This window comes from Rhincodon typus, chromosome 27 (genome assembly GCF_021869965.1).
Source record: "Rhincodon typus isolate 14 chromosome 27, sRhiTyp1.1, whole genome shotgun sequence".
NCBI lineage: Eukaryota > Metazoa > Chordata > Chondrichthyes > Orectolobiformes > Rhincodontidae > Rhincodon > Rhincodon typus.
The window spans coordinates 9179411-9201671 of NC_063358.1; the positions used below are offsets into that span (position 1 = coordinate 9179411).

Below are 22261 nucleotides of genomic sequence, written 5' to 3' on the forward strand. Positions count from 1 at the left end.
GATGCTGCTTGGCCTGCTGTGTTCATCCAGCTCTACACCTTGTTATCTCAGATTCTCCAGCATCTGCAGTTCCTACTATCTCTTGTTCTCTTTTAGTCTCACTTTAGTCCTGGATATGCTGTAATGTTCCAACAAAATAACACCTCATTTTCTGCTTAGGTACTTTAGAGCCTCAAGGTCTGAACCCTGGATTCCATAACTTCAGAAATGACTGCATTATGTCTGTTGTCCACTTTTCTTACATTCTTGCCCCACCCACCACCCCCATAACAGCCTTGTCTTGTTTGTATCTTGTCTACTGTGCTCTCAGTAGAGAGGGCCCATGCTCTCCCTTTGTTAAAAACATAAAAGAAATCATTTTCCAACATTTTTGAGTTCTGAGAGAAGTCATACCAGATGTGAGATGTTTTTCTCTGTACAGATGCTGCCAGACCTGCTGAGTTTCTCCAGCATTCTCAGCATTTGTTTCAGATTTCCAGCATTCACCGTATTTTGCTTTTATGCAAATGATTAATTACTGTACCAGTCTAGCTTTACCTAGTTTCCTATTTTTCTTGAATGTCATATATCCCTCAAAATTCAGAAATCAATTCTGGTCATCCTGAAGCTACATCTCCATAATTGCTACCAGATCATATTTATTTACTTCATTGTCTTTTATCAATTTGTTTACTTTATTAGGAATACAATGCATGTTCAGACACAGAACCTTTATTTTTGTCTTTTGTACATTTTTAGCATCTGGTTTTGATTGTTGATACCCGTTTAGATATTTTTCTCTTCACATCCCTTCCTGCTTTCTCTTGCCCTCATTAGTGTTTTGCTCTCTTACTTTGCCTCTACTCTTTAATATATTACATCTTTCCACATTTGAACTCTTACCCCACTATTTACTTTAAAAACCTCTCTACTTGCCTAGTTATGAGATTCACAAGAATATTGGTCTCAGCATGATTCAAGTGGAGATCATCCCAATGCTATACCCCTCACTTTCCCCAGACCTAATGTCAGTGCCCTTTGATCTACTTCTTCCACATCAATCTTCAAATCACTTATTTGTCTCTCCAATTTAATATATCCTATGTAAATTTGAGCATGGATCAGGTAATAATTTGATATTATGTGGAGGCTGTCCTTTTTAATTTTTCTACCTACATCATTTGTACCGACATGGACCATGACAACTGGATCCTGAGTAGATTTCTCAAGCCCTAGCACCTGGTAAATAATACAGCTATGGAGGCTGTCTCTGTTTGCTGCAGAGAATCAATTGTCAATCCCTTTGACTATACTGTCCCTAGTACCATTAAATTCCTTGTTCCTCGCCCCATTTGAATGGTTTCCTGTACCATGCTAACATAGTCAATTTGACCATCCACCATACAGCCTCCACTCTCAGCTAAATACGCTAAGAGAACTTCAGACTTGTTAGACAATTGCAAAGATTGACACTCCTGCACTGCTGGCCCAGGTTCCCTTACTTATCTCACTCTTAATCACACACCTTTCTGTTCTTGACAATTGACCAAATCAGAAAATCTTACGCAAATTGGCGTGACTGTCTCCTGGTACAATGCATCCAAGTAACTGTCCATTTTCCTAATTATTGCAAAGACTGCATTTCAGCCTCCAGCTCAATAAATCTGAGCTGAAGCTGTTCAAGCCACAAACACTTACTCTGGATGTTTTTGACATAGATCACAATTGTATCCGGGAGCTCCCATATGCTGCAGCCTTAACACATCCTTGATAAAATTTAATAATTACTTAATTATATTATTTGCTTATTAATGCTCTTTATATAGTCTATTTTATTCAAATTTGAATAATACTTTAAATATTAAGAATAGCTTAGAACTTTTAACTACTTACTAAATATTCATGAAACAGCTAACTCCTTTAACTGAGCAAGGACCTGTTCCTCCAGGGCAATAAAGATAGAAAAACAAAAATGAAAGGAAAAAAGTATCTCATTTCTCCCCATTACTTCAATATTAACTGAACACCCCCACTCACAAAATTCTCAGAAATCTGCTCAGTTTTTTTCGCCTACGTTTGTAACTAAACTAAAAAACCCTGTCTTCATAACCAACTGAGCATAAAGAAACCAGATTCAGTCTATTAGCTAATTGACTACACAGCAGATTTTCAGGGTAAAATCTCTCCAAACCTGTCCACTTAACTATCTGACCTAGTCATCACATTTCTTTGCTTCACATTTAAATCTGTTGATCTAAACTCCACAAACTCAGTTTGAATGGTTATTTTACATAATCAAGGTTAGAACTGGCATTTTCATTTTTTTATAAAATTTGTTCACGGCTTCATCACTAGTTAGGCCAGCATTTATAACACATCCCTAATTGCCCAGAGGACGGTTATATGCCAACCACATTGCTGTGGATCAGGAGTCACATGTAAGCCATACCAGGTAAGAAAGGCAGATTTATTTTACTAAAAGGACATTAATGAACCCGATGTTTCATTTGCAGTGATTCTCAGTGGTTACATGTTCGTCAGTAAGGCTTGCTTTTTGAATTAAATTTTTATTGAATTTAGATTTCACTATCTGTCATGATGCAATTTGAACCCAAGTCTCCAAAACATTAACCTGAATTTCTACATTACTAGCCCAGTGACATTACTACAATCCCATTAGTGAACCCCGTCCCCAACCTCCTTCTGCAGCAAATTCTGCTGCACCACCAGCATGAGTACATAATCTAGACTGATTTTCCAGCTCAGTACAAAGGTAGGGTTACATCTACAACAGTACAGTCTACTAGAGGACATGTTACATTGAGGTTCTGCCTGCCTAAAACCAAGGGTCCCATGGCTTTATTTTAAGGAGCTCAGGCATCCTTTATTGTCCCAGAGAATGTTCTTCTTTCCACCAATCCCATTAGGAATATATCTGTACATAAGCTGACAACACAGCAGCAATAAATTCAGGATAGGTCATTTAATTGGTGTTCAATTCGATGTCACCCATTCAACGCTGTTCACTAAAGTTTAATTGAACCACTGTGCATTTTATTTATGGCAGAACATTTTTAGAGTCAATTAAGTAACAAACCAAAATTAGTCCAAAGGAGCCAAGATTTGCTAAATATTAATGCTTTCAATTTGGTTGGCAAATCTGCTGTCTACTTTCTAGCATAGCTCCAATCTGAAATGTAGAACCAGAACAGACTTCACCTTGATGAGTATCCATATTTATAAACTTCAAAACTAAGGTACTCATTTGCAATTCAAATCAATGTATAAAGAAAATCAAATTAATTGCTGATAATTTTTTTCTATTGGTTCCAAGCATTTCAGGGACGATCTAAATGGCTGTTGTGAATTTGCTTTCTTCTATCTTCAACTGTTGACACACTCATTTACAGATTCCGTTTTATTTCTTATAGACAGGTTGCTCAGCCAGACGTGAAATTCAGCAGTTTCATTTCACAGCCTGGCCAGAACATGGAGTTCCCTGTCACGCAACAGGTCTCCTCGCATTTATTCGCCGTGTGAAGGCTGCTAATTCTTCTGAATTGGGACCACTAGTTATCCACTGCAGGTTAGAGACCAAATAACAACTCAGACATTAACTTAAAGTTAAGCAACAGTGAACAACTGTCTGAAATGAGCCATCTTTAAAGTTTTTTTAAGGGAAAAGTGTTTAGGCATTGGGGTAGCATAAGATTTTCCCATTGATTTACTGGCAAAATGTACTGCCAGAAGTGTAATGAAGCTGTTACAGACCAGATTTGCTTGTTTCTCTGCCATTGGATTTTGTAATGATTGGAACCAGATTGATCCTGTTGAATATAAGGTCTTTGATTGGGGATGTTAACCTGGGCCAATCAGGAAAGCCCTGGCTAACCAATATTAACAGGAGATTAGAATCTCCTCAGTTTAGTGGACTGACTCTGAGCTGCTGGTCACAGTGTATTGTGCACAAGTAAATACACGGTGCTCTATGCAGTTATTTTGGATTCCAAACTCAGCAATTTCTAAACAGCAACCAGAAAGTTTCCTAGCTTCAGCTAGGAAAATCAGCTTTGTTCCTTCTGCTGCCCCTTGTCTAGTGACATGTACTGGAAAGTGTGCATGAAGTGGTTTTCAGATTTAGGAGGTGAAACCTGGCTGATTTGTACCTTCCACAATAAATAGATGCTTATCCGAAGATCATAATGCAAAGTCTGAATTTCCGGCCAATTACTTTTTTTTACTTTAAATCTTCATCACTCAGATTATTCAGTTTTCTCTGATTTATGTTTACTTCTTCTAGTCAAGATTCCCAAATTACTTTAAATTATTGTTCTGGAATTATCTTGTCTACAGTTTAAATGTTTTCGTTCCAGACTGTGAAGCATAAAATGTTGATAATCCTTCCTCATCTTCTTTACACTTGATATGAATCTTATTGCTTTCTTCTCTTCTTGGTCACATGTTCATGTATACCCTTTATGCCATGTATTAATTAGAAGTCGATAAGGAATAAAAGCAGATATGCCAGATACTGAGCTCGTCAGGCAATGTTTGTGACAAGGTGAACAAAGCGAAGGTTTCCTGTCGATGTGACAATTCTGGCTCAGTTGGCGTTCTTGCTTCTGGGTGACAAGACCTGGATTCAAGTTCCTCTTCAACACTTGAGCACAGAAATAAAGGCTGACATTCAAGTGCAGTACAGGAGTTCTATCTTTCGCAAACCAAAGTCCCATCTACCTGTTTGAATGGATGCAAAATACCCCATGACAGTATTTCAGAGGACAGCAAGTTATCCCTGCTGTTCAGGCTAATATTATCCCTGAAATTACGTCACAAAAACAGATTGTAGTCATCTTGTCAATTGATGTTTGTGGGAGTTCACTATGTGCACACTAGAATTTCAAAAGTACTCATAGACTGTAAAACGCATTGAGACATCCAGCTGTTATAGAAAGTGCAGTATAACTTAATTCTATCTTTATTTCTGATATTCACTCTTTCAATAAGTACTATACAATAGGCAGTAGTTCCATAAGGATTGCCTACTTTACAGTCTCAGAATAACCTTTAGAGCTTGATATCTACGACTTTGGTTCAATATTCAGAGAATCCCTACAGCGTGGTAACAGGCCATTCAGCCCAACAAGTCCACACCGACTCTCTGAAGAACATCTCACCCAGACTCACCCCCTCCTACCCTATAACCCCACTTTTCCCATGGCTAACCTACACATCTTTGCGTTGTGGGAGGAAACCAGAACACCCGGAGGAAACCCATGCAGACACGGGGAGAATGTGCAAATTCAAGGCTGGAATCGAACCTAAGTCCCTGGCGCTGTAAGGCAGCTGTGCCAACCACTGAGCTGCCGTGCCGCCCTAAGAAGGGATTCCTAGAATTCCTTTCACAACTTGCTTTAAACCATGAACACACATACTTTAAGAAAATCAATGCATACGTTACCATTCTCCAGTACCTTTCTATATGTGCTCACGTGACCATGGGCCCACAAAATTGGACTTTGTTAATTGACCCACATTCAGAGAAATCGGACCTGGTAGAAAATTGGCCAAACTAAATTAAACACCAGCCAACAGCTTTTGGCAACAGAAAACAGTGGAAACCAAGGTCAAAGAGATCACATTTTCAGTGTGAACCGGTTACAACCAGCTCGAGGAATGCGTAATGGAGGAGTATTGATGAGAATTTCTGGCACCTTGACTTCCAGTGCCTGAGGCCGTGCACTTTACACCTCCCCTGCATTAGCAACAATGAAGGGTGTTGGCGGGACCCAACTGGATATTTCCTACCCTGCTCATGATCTAATTGGCCAAAGGCCACAGAACATTCAGAAAGGTCCAGGTTAAGAGGAATAAAAACACACTTGGAAGTCAGCAAAGATGCACAGCAAGACTCATGGCAAAAGACCATGCAGCAACCCACAGAAGACCCAGGAGAAAATCCACCCTGACCTGTGAGACCCAACTTTGTGGAAGAGAGGGTGGAGATTCCAATAGCCCAACTTAAACAGATGGATCATTGCAGATAATATCCTTTCTCAGACAGATAGAGCCAGATAAATATTGTGGGAATTTGGGAAATGCTCACAAAGTGTTTTTAAAAAGGAATATTTTGTTAATAAAATCGAGTTGAACCACAAACTGCATTCTATGTCCCTTTGTCTGCCTTACCGACAAGAGCAAGGGTGAAGTGTTTTTAATAAATTGGTTGAAGTATCCAAAGCATGAACAACATAAGGCTGACTTTGTTATTATTCTAGTTTCATGTCAATGCCACTGACATATCCCCCATGTGCTCCAAATTAAACTTAACAGAATCAATGAAGATAACAACTGGAAGAATGCATACATTTTCTGGCTCATCTTGCTGTATTTGACTCATTTCATGAGGGATTCATGAGCCAAACTTGTACATCAAGAGCTAATTGCAATCTTGCTTAATGTATGAAACTAATTTAAGGGCTTGTGTGATGTACTAGCACTGTCCCCATCTCTCGGCCATAAGGCTTGTGTTCAAGTCCCACCTACTCTGAAGGTGTATCATGACATGTGTGACAAAATTGATCAAAAGTATCTAAAAAGCCAATTTAGGTGCCTGTTCAATCCTGTATGTTTCTTCCTCAGCAGAACCAAGTTTCTTCTGGCCTCACATATCAGGCAATACTTTAATTAATTTTCAAATTCAGAGTGAGGATTAAAAAACTGATGCAATGATTATGTTTTATAAATTCAGCATTATTAAAGCAACCAACAACAGACCAAAAATAAATCATCTGTATTTCACACACAATGATAACTATTATCTACTTTATTTCAACATGACAGGTTCATCATCACAGTGTGCTTAATAAACGTGCACATAATACTCAGTGTCTAATAACAGACACTACTTTAGCATTAACAAGATGATAAAATATACATCAAATGATCATTCATGGGTACACTTAATTATTCTGCTGAAAATTTTCAGGAGGTTTGTTTCACATTAGTAAGAACATTCTGCTGCACAATTTCTTCTGTTAAGTTAATTTTAGTTTTGTCAATGTAGCATGTTGATAAAATAATTACAATGAGTGACATGGACAGTATTCATCAATTATTAATTACCTAGTGCCAGATACTGCTCAACATGCTTTACAACCTACTCTTTGTTTCGGGCATCATAGCACTGGTACCGGGAGAACTGGATGCTACATTGTTTTGGACGTGATAATGGACATGGCAAAGTATGAAGGTGTTATTGATGTTTACAACTGTGTGAAGACTCTGTCCTCATGGCGCATTAACATGATTCAGACTGAGGTAAGAGTGAAAACTTCTAACAACTCCTATCCCTCCCAACCATTTAGTGCATTGATTAACCTGCATGGTAAGAAAGCAGGGTGGGTGTGCTGTTGGGGCAAATTTGAAAGATTTACATGTCTAAATATGGGTGGTTAGAAATTAGTACATGTTAACCATTCTTTGGGACGTAAAATTTTGCACAAAGCGTGCTGTCATTTGGCTGTACCCACCCAACCTGACCATGCATGAACATATAATTAAATTCATGGTGCTTTTCTTGGTGTCCTATCAGTAAATCAAGGGCCTAGCTACAGTATTGCCAACAAGATACCAATTGCCAAAGAGTTGGAGATGCCTCGGCCCACATTTGAGCTCAGGATTCCTCACTAATTTCTGCGCTCACCAGCAAAAGCTCAGTTAAAACAAAATGTTCCGATGGACTAAAGAGGACCAGAGTGTTCTTCCAACTTCAAAGAAATTCTTCCAGCCACTGGTGGCTTTCTCATTATGGGAATTTTCTGAGGCCAAGCAGTCAAGTAAGACAGGAGGCCCAAAATATATTGTTTCATTTATGTAAAGTTAATGTGGAGGTGGGAACATCACCTGTATCTCTTATTGATGGTTGAAGCCCAAGGGCTAATTTCTTTAAACCCTCATCCATTTTGATTTGGCACTGACATATATGTACAGAATCTAGAAGGAGATGATCTAGTAAAATGGTACCAAGTTTTTGAGTGTTTTTGGAATTGCACCCATCCAAGCAAGAGGGGAGTATTCCATAGCACTGTTGCCTCACAGTACCTGTGACCTGGGTTCGAGTCCAACCTTGGGTGACCCTCTGTGTGGAGGTTAATGTTCTACCCATGCCTGCATGGGGTTTTGCTGAGTACTCCAGTTTCCTCCCACAGTCCAAAGATGGGTTAGGTGGATTGGCCATGCTAAATTCCCCTTAGCGTTAATGGATATGTAGGTTAGGTGCATTAGCTATGGGAAATGCGGGAATAGAGTAGGGGATTGGATCTGGGTGGGATGCTGTTCGGAGGGTCGGTGTGGACTTGTTGGGCTGAATGGCCTGTTTCCATACTGTGGGGATTCTATGATTCAATGACCTGACTTGTGCCATGTAGACAGTGGACAGGCGTTGGGCATTCAGGAGGTGAGTTACTCACTACACTATTCCCAGTCTCTGACCTGCTCTCATAGCCAATGTATTTTAATGGCAAGTCCAGCGAGTTTCTGGTCAATGGTAACCCCAGGGTATTGATAATAGAGAGTTCAGTGTTGGTAACACCATTGAATGTCAAGGGGTAGTGGTTAGATTGTCTCTTATTGGAGATGGCCATTGCCTGGCATTTGTGTGGCACAAATGTTACTTGCCATTTGTCAGCCCAAGTTGGACATTATCCAGGTCTTGTTGCATTTGAACATGGACAGCTTCAGTATCTAAGGGGTTGCAAATGATGCTGAAAATATTGCAGTCATGGATGAACATCCCCACTTCTGATCTAATGATGGGGGTAATGTTATTTTTGAAGCAGCTGAACATGGTTGGGCCTGGGACACTCGCTGAGAAACTCCTGCAGAGATGTCCTGGAGCTGAGATGGCTGACCTCCAACAATCCACAACCATTTTCCTATGTGCTAGGTATGACTCCAGCCAGCAGAGCATTTTGCCCCCTGATTCCCATTGATTCCAGTTTTGCTAGGGCTCCTTGATGCCACACTCGTTCAAATGAGGCCTTGATGTCAAGGGCTATCACTCCCATTTCACTTCTGGAATTCAGCTCTTTTGTCCATGTTTGAACCAAGGCTATAATGAGGTCAGGACCTGATTGGCACTGGCAGATCTCAGACTGGGCATAAGCCATAGGTTATTGCTGAGTCGGTGCTGCCTTAGAGCCTGTTGATGACACCTTCCATCACATTACTGATGATTGAGACTAGACTGGTAGCACAATATTGTCAATACAGTGTGGAGCTGGAGGAACACAACATGTCAGGTAGCATCAGAGGACCAGGAGAGTCGACGTTTCGGGCCTAGACCCTTCATCAGGACTGGGGAGAGGGAGTTTGAGGGCAGAAGTGCAGGAAATGCAAGAGATGCAATTGAGGGCATTTTCGATCAATGGAGGGAGGAAATTGTGGTCCTTGAAATAGGAGGACATCTGGGATGTCTGGGAGTGGAACGCTCCATCTTGGGAGCAGATGCAGTGGAGGCGGAGGATTTGGGAATAAGAAATCGCATTCTTGTAGGAGGGTGGGTGAGAGGAAGTGCATCTGCTCCCAAGTTGGAGCATTCCACTCCTGGATATCCGAGGGAAAATGGCCTCAGCTGCATCTCTTGCATTTCCTGTACCGCTGCCCTCAAATCCCCCTCCCCCCAACAAAAATAAAGACAGAGTCCCCCTGGTCCTCACATACCACCCCACCAACCTCCACATCCAGCACATCATCCTCCGCCACTTCCACCACCTACAATCCAACCCCACCATAAAAGAGATATTTCCCTCCCCACTCCTATCTGCCTTTTGTAGGGACTGCTCACTCTGTGACTCCCTCGTCTGTTTCACACTCCCCACCAACCTCACCACCCCCGACACCTTTCCCTTCAACCGCAGGATGTGCTACACTTGCCCCTACACCTCCCCTCTCACCTCCATCCAAGGCCCAAAACAAACTTTCAATATCTGACAGAGGTTTACCTGTACATCCTCCAACGTGATCTACTGTATCCGTTGCTCCCGATGTGGCCTCCTGTACGTCCGTCAGACCAAACGTAGACTCGGATACAGATTTGCGGAGCGTCTGTGCTCCGTACCCTATAATCAACAACACCTTCCAGTCGCTAACCATTTTAACTCCCCCTCCCACTCCCTTGGTGACATGTCTATCCTGGGCCTCCTCCAGTGCCCTTCTTGCTCCCTCCTTGGAGCAATATTTGGCCAGCTTGGATTGTCCTGCTTTTTGTACAGGACACACCTAAGCAATTTGCCATGTTGTCAGGTAGATGCCATTGATGTAAAAGTCTTGGAACAGCTTAGGTAGGGGAGCTGCACATTCTGGAGCACAGATCTTCAGTGCTGTTGCCGGAATGCTGTCAGGGCCTCCAACCATTTCTTACCTATCACAAGGAATGAATCAAATTTGTTAAAGACTGGCATCTGTGATGCTGGCAATCACTGGAAAAGGCCAAGATTGATCATCCAATTGACACTTCTGGCTGAAAATTGTGATGAGTGCTTCCAGCTAAAGATTTTGCACCGATATGTTGGGCTGTTTCATCATTGAGGATGGGGATATTTTTGGAGCCTCATCCTCTCATGAGTTGTTTAACCGTCCACCACCATTCGTGATGGATGTGGCAGGACTGCAGAACTTTTATCTCATCTATTGCTTGTGAGATTGTTTACCTCCATCTATCATTTGCAGCTTATGCAGCATGCAAGTAGTACTCTTTGATAGCTTCTCCAGGTTGACACCTCATTTTTAGATATGCCTAGTGCTGTTTTTGGCATGCCCTCCTGCACTGTCCTTTGAACCAGGATTGATCCCCTGGCTTGATGGTAATGTCTCGGGGTTGGGGCGGTATGGGATGGATAGGGGATATGCCAAGCCATGAGGTTGCAATTTATGCTGTTGTATGATTCTACTGCTGTTGATGGCCGCAGTGCTTTATGGATACCCCGTCTCGATTTATTAGATCTGCTTGAAGTCTGTCCCATTTAGCATGGTGATAGTGCTACACAACACTATGGACGGTATTCTATGTGACATTTTGGGATTTTGTCTCTATAATGACTGTGCGATAGTCACTCTTACCAATGCTGTCATGGACAGATGCATCTGCACTCAGCAGATTGGAGAGCCTGTTCTTCCTTCACCACCTGCTGCAGACGCAGTCTAACAAGTAAGCCCTTTAGGGCTGAACCAGCTTGATCAGTGGTGCTGCTGTCAAACCTTTAAAATCCCAACCCGGAATACATTTGTGCCCTTTCCAGCCTCAGTGCTTCCTCCATGTATTGTTCAACATAGAGGAGTACTGATTCATCAGCTAAGGGAGGACAGTGGGTGATAATCAGCAAGCAGTTTCCTTGCCCATATTTAATCTGATGCCATGAGACTTTATGGGGTCCAGAATCAATGTTGAGGACTCCCAGGACAGTGCCTTCCCAACAGTTTACCACTGTGCAACCTCTTCTGGTCCTGTCCAGCTGTTTTTTTTTTTAATTCATTAATGGGATGAGGGCGTCGCTGGCTAGGCAGCATTTATTGCCGATCCCTAATTGCCCAGAGAGCAGTTCAGAGTCCACCACATTGCTGTGGTTCTGGAGTCCTATGTAGGCCAGACCAGGTAAGGATGGCAGTTTCTCTCCCTAAAGGACACTAGTGAACCAGATGGAGTTTTCCAACAATTGACAATGGATTCATGGGCATCATTAGATTCTTAATTCCAGACATGTGTATTGAATTCAAATTCCACCATCTGCTGTGGCGGGATTTGAACCTGGGTCCCCAGAATGTTATCTGAGTCTCTAGATTAACAGTCCAGCAATAATACCACTAGGCCATCAGCTCCCTGGTGGGACAGGACATTTCCAGGGATGATGATGGTGGTGTATGGGACGCTGTCTGTAAGGTATGATTCCATGTTATGCCCAATTTTGGCACTAGACCCCAAATGTTAGTGAGAAGGACTTTGCAGTGTCAAAAGGGCTGTATTTGCTGTTGTTGTTTCCAGTGGCTTGGTTGATGCCAGGGTTGTCTATTCAGTTGCATTTCTTTGTTGAGGCTTCATAGCAATTGATACACCGAAGTGGCTTCTTAAGCCATTTCAGAGGGCAGTTGAGAGCTAATCACAATGCTGTGGCTCTGGAATCACATGTAGACCAGGCCAGGTGAGGATGTCAGATTTCCTTCCCCAAAGGAAATCAGTGAACCAAATGGGTTTTTTCTGAAAAATCCTTCTGAAGTTTTGAAAAAAAGTTATATTGGATTTGAAATGTTAACTCCTTTTCTCTCTCCGCAGATTCTGCCAAATGTGTGAGTTTAATTTTATGAATTTGTTCATGATGTACTGTGTTGTTAACAACAGTAAGGGAAAGCTAGAGAATGGTGATCCTGAAAGAAGGGCCCAAAACGTTTTTTGGGGTTTTCAGAGAGAAGGAGGAAAATATAAACGTCTTTGCTTCTCAGAAGTGAACAGAGGGAAAGAACAGTCACTGGCATCTGAGAGATAGAAAGTGTTGTGGCTGGGAGCAGTGCATGGGCAAAATAGTTGAAAAATGGGTATAATAATCTTAGAGCAACCTTTTGAAGACGGAAGGATTAGGAGATAAGAGCAGTACTTAGTGTTGGAGTAATGGACAAACAGTTTTTTGGAAGGCAATAGGCATTGCACTAAAATGAAAAGTGTGTAGAATCTGAGGGGCATGTTGAGAAATCTGAAGGTTCAGGAAGAGAGAGGTGGAGTGAAAAATGTAGCAATAATTTGGCAAAATGAGCAAAGAGAATGAAGCTTTTATAAATGGATAGGCAATCCATTCCAAAAACTAAAAGTGTTTAAAATTAACTAAAGTCTGTCATTTTCCAAGTAAAAATGTCAAAGTTCTCAGACTCATCTCTGAGCACAACCCTAGGTGGGCAGAGACAGCATGAAGAAGGATTGTTAAAAATGAAAATTGTCATGCATTATTTCAAACTCTTTGTTCTTCATTTTTAAAGGAAATTAAGTTATTTGTAGAAAGAAATTTCAAATTATGAAGAAAATAAATTAATACCAAGAAATAACAATTAGATAAGTTTCCAGTTATTCAGTTAAATAAAATAATTTCAGCACCCTCATTGACAATAGCATTAAAATTACAGGAAAATATGTCCAAGTGTTGAAAATCTAAATTCCATTGGAACATAAATTATTCTTTTGTCTCCTTTGGGTTTTTAGATAATTAAAGCGAAAGAATGCTGGATATATACATCAATAATAAGTTACAACCCATGTACGAGGGCACTTTCAGTGTAATCATTTTATTTTCAAGTCATAGTCCCTTATTCATGATCATAGTTTATGGCATCTGAGCTGTGACATCTTAAGTGTTCTAGACCCAAAAAAAACACAAGAGCATACTTTAAAAAATAGGAAAGGAATAATAATTATAGACAAACTGTAAACTAAATCTATTGGATAATAACAATGAACTTCTCTTTTATTTGAAGGAACAGTATGTTTTCATCCACAATGCGATCTTGGAAGCCCATCTGTGTGGTGACACCTCCATATCAGTTGAGAAATTCAAATCTACTTATGAAGAAATGATCAGAGTCGACCCTCAGAATAACTCCTCAAAGCTCAATGAAGAATTTCAAGTGAGTAGCCCTACATTCTATGCTAAATAATTCACACGGGAGGGAACTGGTTGAAATAACTCCACTGAGGCCTGTATCCCTTCACCAAATCATCTTTTATTTACACACAGGAATTCCTTGATACTGATCCAGCTCCCTCAGAGCAAGCTCTCAGAGTGAACAGAACCTCTGACACTCCTCTTTATATCTGTCAGCCAGGGCTCCCTGCCTGGACCAGATTAACAGCCCCAATCAGGGAATCCATATCTATGAGGTCCACTTGACTGATATTGCTCCAATCACTACAGATTCCACAGTCCTTGCAATGCCCTCCTTACCAACATTGGAGGCTTATGCCAAAATTAGAAGAGCTACATCATACTTGATATAGTCAGAATCACAGCTAACAGACCATGTACGAGACAACACCGTTGACCATCCTGTCCCATCAGCAGGACATACAAGTGGTGACACTACTGTATACAATTGGCAAGGAGTCCATGGTGTCCTTAACATTGACTCTGAACCCCATGAAGTTTCATAGCATAAAACATAGACAAGGAAACCTCCTGCCCACCTCAGCTGATGAATCAATACTCCTCCATGTTGAACACCACTTGGAGGAAGCATTCAGAGTGCCAAAAACTTAGAAAGTCCTTTGGTTGGGAAGAGTGGCATTGTAAACCCCTACTAACTAAGCTGGCTGAGTACGAAAGAACAAACCTGCTAGATTGTGTCTGCAAGTGGTGAGGGAACCAACAAGAAAGAAACATCTACTTGACCTTATCCACACTAGTCTGTCTATAACAAATGCATCCACCCTTAGCACAATGATCTCCGCACAGTCTTTGTAGAGACAAAGTCCCACCTTCAAACTGAGGCCACCCTCCACCACGTTGTCTGGCACCACCACCCTGCTAAATGGGACATACTTCAAATAGATCTAGCAACTCAAAACTGGGCATCCATGAGGAAGTGTGGACCACAATTTATAACCTCAAGGCTTGGCATATCCTCTACTCTATCATTGCCATTGAGTTAGGAGAACAACTTTGGTTCCATGAAGGGAGCAGCACCAGGCAGATATAAAAATAAGTTATGAGCCTGGTGGAGCTACAACACCAGGGCTACTTGTTTGCCAAGCAAAGGAAGCAACAAGCAATAGACAGGGCGAAGTGATCCCACAACCAATGGATAACATCTAAGCTGTGCAGTCCTGCAACATCTAGTTATGAATGATGGTGGACAATTAACTAACATAGAATCAAAGAATCATACAGTGCAGAAGAGGCCTTTTGGCCCATCAAATTTGCACTGACATGTGAGAACCACCTGACTTTGAACCTAATCCCATCTACTCGCACATGGCCCATTGCCTTGAATGTTATGATATGCCAAATGCTCATCCAGGTACTTTTAAAAGAATGCGAGGAAACTCGCCTCTACCACACTCACAGCAAGAGCATCCCAGACCGTCACCACTCTCTGGGCAAGAAATTTTTGCCTCACATACCTCAAGTGTCCTGTCCTTCGCCTGGAACCTGTGTCCCCTCATGACTGACCCTTCAGCTCAGAGGAAGCTCCTTATCCATTCTGTCCATGTTCCTCATAATCTTGTACACTTCAATCTGATCGCCCTTTGGTTTTCTCTTCAACAAAAACAACTCAAGCCTATCCAACATTTCCTCTCTACTTAAATTTCCCATCCCAGGAAGCATCCTGGTGAATCTCCTCTGCACCCACTGCAGTGCAATCATATCCTTCCTGTAATGTGGCAACCAGAACTGCACACAGTATTCTAGCTGTGGTCTTACCAATGTTCAATACAATTCCAACATGACTTCCCTGCTTTTGTAATCTATGCCTCAACTGATAAAGGCAATTGTCCCATATGCCTTTTTCACCACCCTACTAACATGCCCTTCTGCCTTCATAATCTGTGGACAAACATGTCAAGATCCCATTGTTTCACAAAACCAACTTACAGATCCAACTGCATCCTGAACAAGTATCCCCATCTTCAACAATGGAGGGAGCCATACATCAGTGCAAAAGGCAAGGTGAAACTATTTGCAACAGTCTTTAGCCAGAAGTGCAGAGTAGATAATCCATCTCAGCCTGCTCCTGTGGTCCAAGCGTCATAGATGTCAGTCATCAACCAATTCAATTCACTCCTCATGACAGCAAGAAAACAGTTACATTCCTGCAGTAGTACTGAAGATGTGTGCTCTAGAACTAGCCTCGTTCCTAGCCAAGCTGTTCTAACAGAGCTACAACAATGGCATCTACCTGACAGTGTGGAAAATTGTCTAGGAATACCCTGTGCACGAAAAGCAGGATAAACCCAACAAGCAATGGCCTGGTGGTATTATCTCTGAACTATTAATCCAATGACCTAGGTAATGTTCTGGGGTCCCGGATCCCAGGTTCAAATCCTGCTAATACAATGGTGGAATTTGAATTCAATAAAAAAGTCTGGAATTAAGAGTCTAATGATGACCATGAAATGTTTGGCAATTGTCAGAAAAATTCATCTGGTTCACTAATGTCCTTTAGGGAAGGAAATCTACCATCCTTACCTGGTCTGACCTACATGTGACTGCAGACCCCCAGCAATTTAGTTGACTCTTAAACTGCCCTGGGTAATTAGTATTGAGCAATAAATGCTGGCCCAGCCAGCGATGCTCTCATCCTGTGAATGAATTTAAAAAAGCGAAATATCGTCCAATCATTCAAATATAGATAATCAGCAATATAATGAAAGAAGTCATTGACAGTGCTATTAAGTGGCACTTGCAAAGGAATACTCTACTCACTGATGCTCAGTATGGATTCCACCAGGGCATCTCAACTCCTGCCCTTATTACAGCCTTGGTCTAAGAATGGACAAAAGCGCTAACCTCAAGTACTGAGGTGAAAGTGACTGCCTGACATCAAAGCAACATTTGGCTTGGGCTCTAAGTGGCAAGTAACATTCACGCCACACAAGTATCAGAGAATAACCATCTCCAACAAGACAGAATGTAGCCACCATCACTCCTTTATATTCACTGGCATTGCATTCACTTTGCCGTATCCTCCTGTTAATAGCCTGGGGATTAACATTGACCGGAAAGTGAATTGGACCACTACAAGTCTAGGTCAGAGGCTAGGAATTCTGTGGTGAGTAACTGCGTCCTCATGCCTCAAAGCTTTTCTACCATTAATAAGGCACAAGTCAAGAGTGTGATGGAATACTCTCTACTTGACTGGATGAGTTCAATTCCAACAACATTTAGAAGCTGGACACATCTGAACAAAGCAGCCCACATGACTGACACCATATCAACTGCCTTCAAAAATAACTCCCTTCACCATAGATGCAATGTTTTGTGTACAGAAAGCACTGCAATAACTCACCAAGGCTCTTCAAATATCACCTTCTAAACCTGCAACCTCTTCCACCTGGAAGAACAAGAGCAGCAGGTACATGGGAACGTCATCACCTGCAAGCTCCCTTCTAAGCAACATACCATCCTGACTCAGAACTGTATTGCCACTTCTTTACTGTCACTAGGTCAAAATCCTAAAAATCCTTAACATCCAAAACCCCAAAGATTGCAGCAGTTCAAGAAATTAGCTCATCACTGTCTTCTCAAGGACAATTAAAGATGGACAATAAATGCAGTCTAGCTAGTGACACCCACATTCTGTGAACAAATGGAAGAAAAACATGTCATTTATTTAATTCAGTGTCAATAAATGTGGAGCTGGAAAAGCACAGCAGGTCAGACAGCTTCTGAGGAGCAGGAGAGTCAACATTTTGGTTGGAAATCCTTCATCAGTACTGGGGAGGGGGAGGACAGCCCAGAAATAAGTAGAGGGAGGTCGTGGGGCTGGGTGGAGGGGAGGTGAGATGGAGAAAGGTGGATGCACATAGGGGGTTATTGTGGTTGGTCAACAGGAATGGTGGAGTGGATAGGTGAGTAGGAAGATGGATAGTTTGGGGGAGGAGAGATTTTGAAGCTGGTAAAGTCAATATTTAGGCCATTGGGCTGTAAGCTCCCAAGGCAAAATATGAGGTATTGTTCCTCCAGTTTACATTTGGCCTCACTCTGACAGTGGAGGAGGCCAAGGATGGACATGTCCACAGGGCAGTGGGAGGGGGAGTTAAAGTGGATTTTTCCAAACCATTTCTTTAATTGCTGTTTAGTGGAACCTTGGTGCACAGTTGGCTGCCATGCCCCCTCCATTGCAACAGAGATTATACAGCAAAACTGCTTCATTATTTGCAGGACTTTCAAATGACCTGATGTGGTGAAAGGTGCTATATAAATTTATTTCTTTCAGATTCTACTGAACTCACAGAAAGTATTTGAAGTATGTGTCTGGGCATTTCTTTTCAATAATATGCCTATAATTCAAAGTCAACTCATTGAAGTTTGTATTCCTTATAACAATTTCAGGTTCTTAATTCAGTGACTTCTCAACCAGATGATAAAGATTCCAGCATCTCTTTCTTACCTCAGAATCAAACAAACAACTGTAATATGGACACCCTCCCACCTGATGGATGCCTTCCACTACTCATTACTGTGGATGATGAAAGTAACAAGTACAACAATGCTACCTTGTTGGATGTACGTCTTTTTATAATTTTGTCCCTTCTTTAACAGAGTTGTTCAAAATTATGAAGAGGATTTAAAGGATTTAGAATCAATCTGAAGACCTTGGAGAGAGTGTATGGGTCATTTAGACATAGAGTCATAGAGGTCTCAGCATGGAAACAGGCCCTTTGGCCCAACCTGTCCATGCAGCCCAGTTTTCACAATTAAACTTGTCCCATTTGCCTGTGTTTGATCCATATCCCTCCATACCTATCCCATCCAAGTATCTGTCTAAATATTTCTTAAATTTCTTGCTTCCACCACTACCTCTGGCAGCCCGTTCCAGACACTGACCACCCTGTGTGTGAAAAAATCTCCCCTCTGGACCCTTTTGAATCTCTCCCCTCTCACTTTAAACCTATGCCCTCTAGTTTTAGACTGTGCTACCATGGGAAAAAGCTATTCGCTATCTACGTTATGTATGGCTCCCATGATTTTATAGACCTTTATAAACTCACTTCTCAGTCTCCTATACTCCAGGAAAGAAAGTGGCCCACCTGTATCGAACCTCTCCTTATAACTCTAACCATCTGGTCTAGGTAGCATTCTAGTAAATCTTTTCAGCATTCTTTCTAGTTTAATAATATTCTTTCTATAGTAGGGTGACCAGAACTGCATGCAATATCCCAAATGTGACATCACCAAAATTTTGTACTGTCCCAACTTAATGCTGTGACCAATGAAAGCAAATATGCCGAAAGCGTTCTTCTCCACACTATCTACCTCTAATTCCACTTTTAAGGAGCTATGAACCTGTTCCCCAAGGTCTTTTTGTTTAACAACACTCCCCAGGGCCCTACCATTGATTGTGTAAGTCCTGCCCTGGTTTGCCCCACTAAAATGCATTTATCTAAATTAACTCCATTTGCCATTCCTTAGCCCACTGGCCCAGTCGATCAAGATCTCGCTGCATTCTCAGATAACCTCCTTCACTGTCCAGAATATCACCCCAGTCTTGGTGTCATATGCAAACTTACGAACCATGCCTCCTCATTCTAATCCAAATCATTTATATAAATGATAAATAATGGTGGACCTGCACCAATCCATGTGGCACACTGCAGGTCCCTGGTCCCTGGTCTGAAACCACCACTGTCTGTCTTCTACCATCAAACCAATTTCATATCTAATTGGCTAGCTCTCCCTGGACCCCATGAGATTTAATCTTACTCAACAGCCTACCATGCGGTACCTTGTCAAAGGTAATGCTAAAATCCATGTGGATAATGTCTACTGCACTGCCCTCATCTACTTTCTTGGTCACCCCTTCAAAAAGCTAAAATTTACTGGAGTGAAAGATGAAGACCTTCAGTTATGTGGGAAAGCAGACAGTTATAGGAAGCTAAAATATAGGTGAACAAAATTAATGGGGCTTTTGAGAGAGTAAAAGAAAAGAAATTGTTGCCAGTAACAGTAGAATTAGTGACCTGTGGAAACAGTTTAAGATACATTTAAGAATCAGAGGGGAGATGAGAAAAAAACCTTGAGATTTTTATGATCTGGAATGCATTCTCTGAAAGTCAGATGTAAACAAATACAATAATACCTTTCAAAAGGAAACTGAAAATATACCTGAAAAGGAAATGTTTTCAGATTATAAACAAAGAATAGGGAAGTGATACTAATTAGATATTTCTTTCAAAGAGCCAGCACAAGCACGATAGGTAAAATAGTGGCATTCTGTGCTAAACAAATCTTTTGTGTAATGGTCAGATGCACTTTATTTGGAAAACAATTACATTCTAACAAATTTGGTGCATTGTGTGATAAGAAACTTTACAAAAGAATAGAATAAATTTATACCATAAATTAGAATGGATAAAACTGTGGGTTGGATAAAAGGCTTATGTATGAATTGCTTTTATATCTCATTTCTGTTTAGAGCTACTGCCAAGCAACAGCTTTTGTGGTGACCCCACATCCTTTTCAAAATGACGCAGCAGACTTTTGGAGCCTTGTGTATGACTACAATTGTTCTTCAATAATCATGCTGAACCAACTTAACGAATTAAACTCTGCTTGGGTAAGTTAGTGATTAAAGCAGAAAAGCTGCAAATCCAGATTAAGCAAAAGAAAGAAAAGCCGCATTAACGTTTTGAGCAAGACCCGTAATATTCTGGTGAAAGGTATTCCAAACACCATGTTTCTCTTTCAAATGCTAACCAACCCGTTGTGTATTGTCATCGTTTTTCAGTTCAGACTATTACTTTTACGTTGAAGTGTGTAACCATCATCTGTAACTCCTAAGAAGCAGTCTTGACAGCTGAATAGCCTCCTCCTATATGGTAAATTACTTTGTGACTTTAGGGTGGGATTGTAGCCACTGTGTTTAATATGATGTTGCAGAGTCTGTAAGCAGTGCAGCGTCCAAGAATCAAAAATGCTGGAAAAGCTCAATAGGTCAGAAAACATCTGTGAACAAAAACAGAGTTAACATTTCAGGTTGATAATGAGGCATTGACTCAGTTTAACTCCACAGATACCACCTGACCTGTTGAATTTATCCAGTTCGTTTTGTTCTTAATCCAGATTTCCAGTGCCTACAGTATTTCACTTTTGCATTATTGCAGTGTGCGCCTTGCAAATGAGTCATTTGAGTGCCAGCTTGTGTTATAGCAAATTTGAAGATTCTTTGTCACCTTCGATGCACTGTCCCAGTACATCTTCTGTGAGTGCATTGTTATCGACTTGGCATTGCCATTAATCTGGCATCAGAGCCCTGACGAAGGGTTTCAGTCCTAATCATTGACTTTCCTGCTCCTCTGATGCTGTCTCACATGCTGTGCTTTTCCAGCCTCACACCTATAGACTTTGGCTTCCAGCATCTGCAGTCCTTATTGTCTCCATGTCACAGAAATGTATCTGATTAGAGATAACTACGTCTCATTTACACAAATGAAAAGTACCATCTTATCCAAATGAGTGTTGCATCAAGTCTGTGGTATGCACTACTTTAATGGAAGCAATAACCAATTTGCTTTAGATGGGCTGATCTCTCACTGCATTTAACAAACAAAGGAATTAAAACTCTATGCAATAAAATCACACAGCTGTTTTCTGCTATAGCTCAAGTTATTTACTTTATGCTACAAAATAGGCCACAGTTTTAAACCAAAATAAGTGCAATCAGACTTACATTATGATAATAAGATATACTCAAATTTTGAATCTGATTGTTTTTAAATCCTACAGAAAATGTTAGATTTGCATCATGGTGCTTATACATTGCTATCTTAAGATGTAATAAATCCTATAATTCCTGAAGTTTCTTGCATTGTAGCATCTAAAGTAATATGCCACTCTGACTTGGAAAAGAAGTATCTCCTGTATTATGACTCCATATGTATTTTGGTGATATATTGATCTTGGCTTTTATTTTCTTGCTTGTCACTATGCAGCCAGGCTTACAGTATTGGCCAAGGAATGGAGTTCGGCAATATGGGCCCATACAAGTGAAATTCGTCTCTTGCACAACGAATGAGGAAATCTGTGACAGCTTGTTCGAGGTCAGAAATGTATCACAGGTAAGGTTCTTTGACATTTCTTCCTTCAGAATTACTAAGTGAGATGATAAATAAGAACAGAGAATGCTAGAAGGACTCAGCAGGTGAGGGAGCATCCATGGAGAGAGACAGAAAAAAACGTGAGTTCGTGTGTTGCATCCATTAGTGTTCTGCAAGAAAGAGATAGCCAAACTGAAATGCTAACTGTTTCTTTCTCTACAGGCAATGCCTGAGGTGTTGAGTGTTTTCTACATGTTCGGGTTTTAGTTCAGATTTTTAGCATTTGTGTTAGTTTGTTTTTATTTAAGAGAAATGGCATAAACTCTGTGGCACAAAGACCTGATTGCTCATTATAATCAAGACACTTTTTGTGTGAATTGTAATGTATTTAGAGTAAAAATTAAGGTTGCAGTTGGAATGCCCTGTATTTATTCTACAATGCCTTGAAAGTACTTTGGTATTTAACACCATTGCTAAAATAGAGCTACT

The 22261-nt window shown here is 41.0% G+C and overlaps 1 protein-coding gene across 1 annotated transcript in view; it reads left to right on the forward strand.

Annotated features, from left to right (window-relative positions):
• The window catches only part of LOC109924299 (receptor-type tyrosine-protein phosphatase U-like), a 289829-nt gene that overhangs the window by 242734 nt on the left and 24834 nt on the right, over positions 1 to 22261 (forward strand). Inside the window, exons 22-27 of the mRNA XM_048612922.1 lie at positions 3411 to 3565; positions 7164 to 7299; positions 13495 to 13644; positions 18069 to 18242; positions 20152 to 20292; positions 21668 to 21793. Coding sequence (XP_048468879.1) covers positions 3411 to 3565; positions 7164 to 7299; positions 13495 to 13644; positions 18069 to 18242; positions 20152 to 20292; positions 21668 to 21793 — 882 coding nt within the window. The remainder of the gene's footprint in view (positions 1 to 3410; positions 3566 to 7163; positions 7300 to 13494; positions 13645 to 18068; positions 18243 to 20151; positions 20293 to 21667; positions 21794 to 22261) is intronic.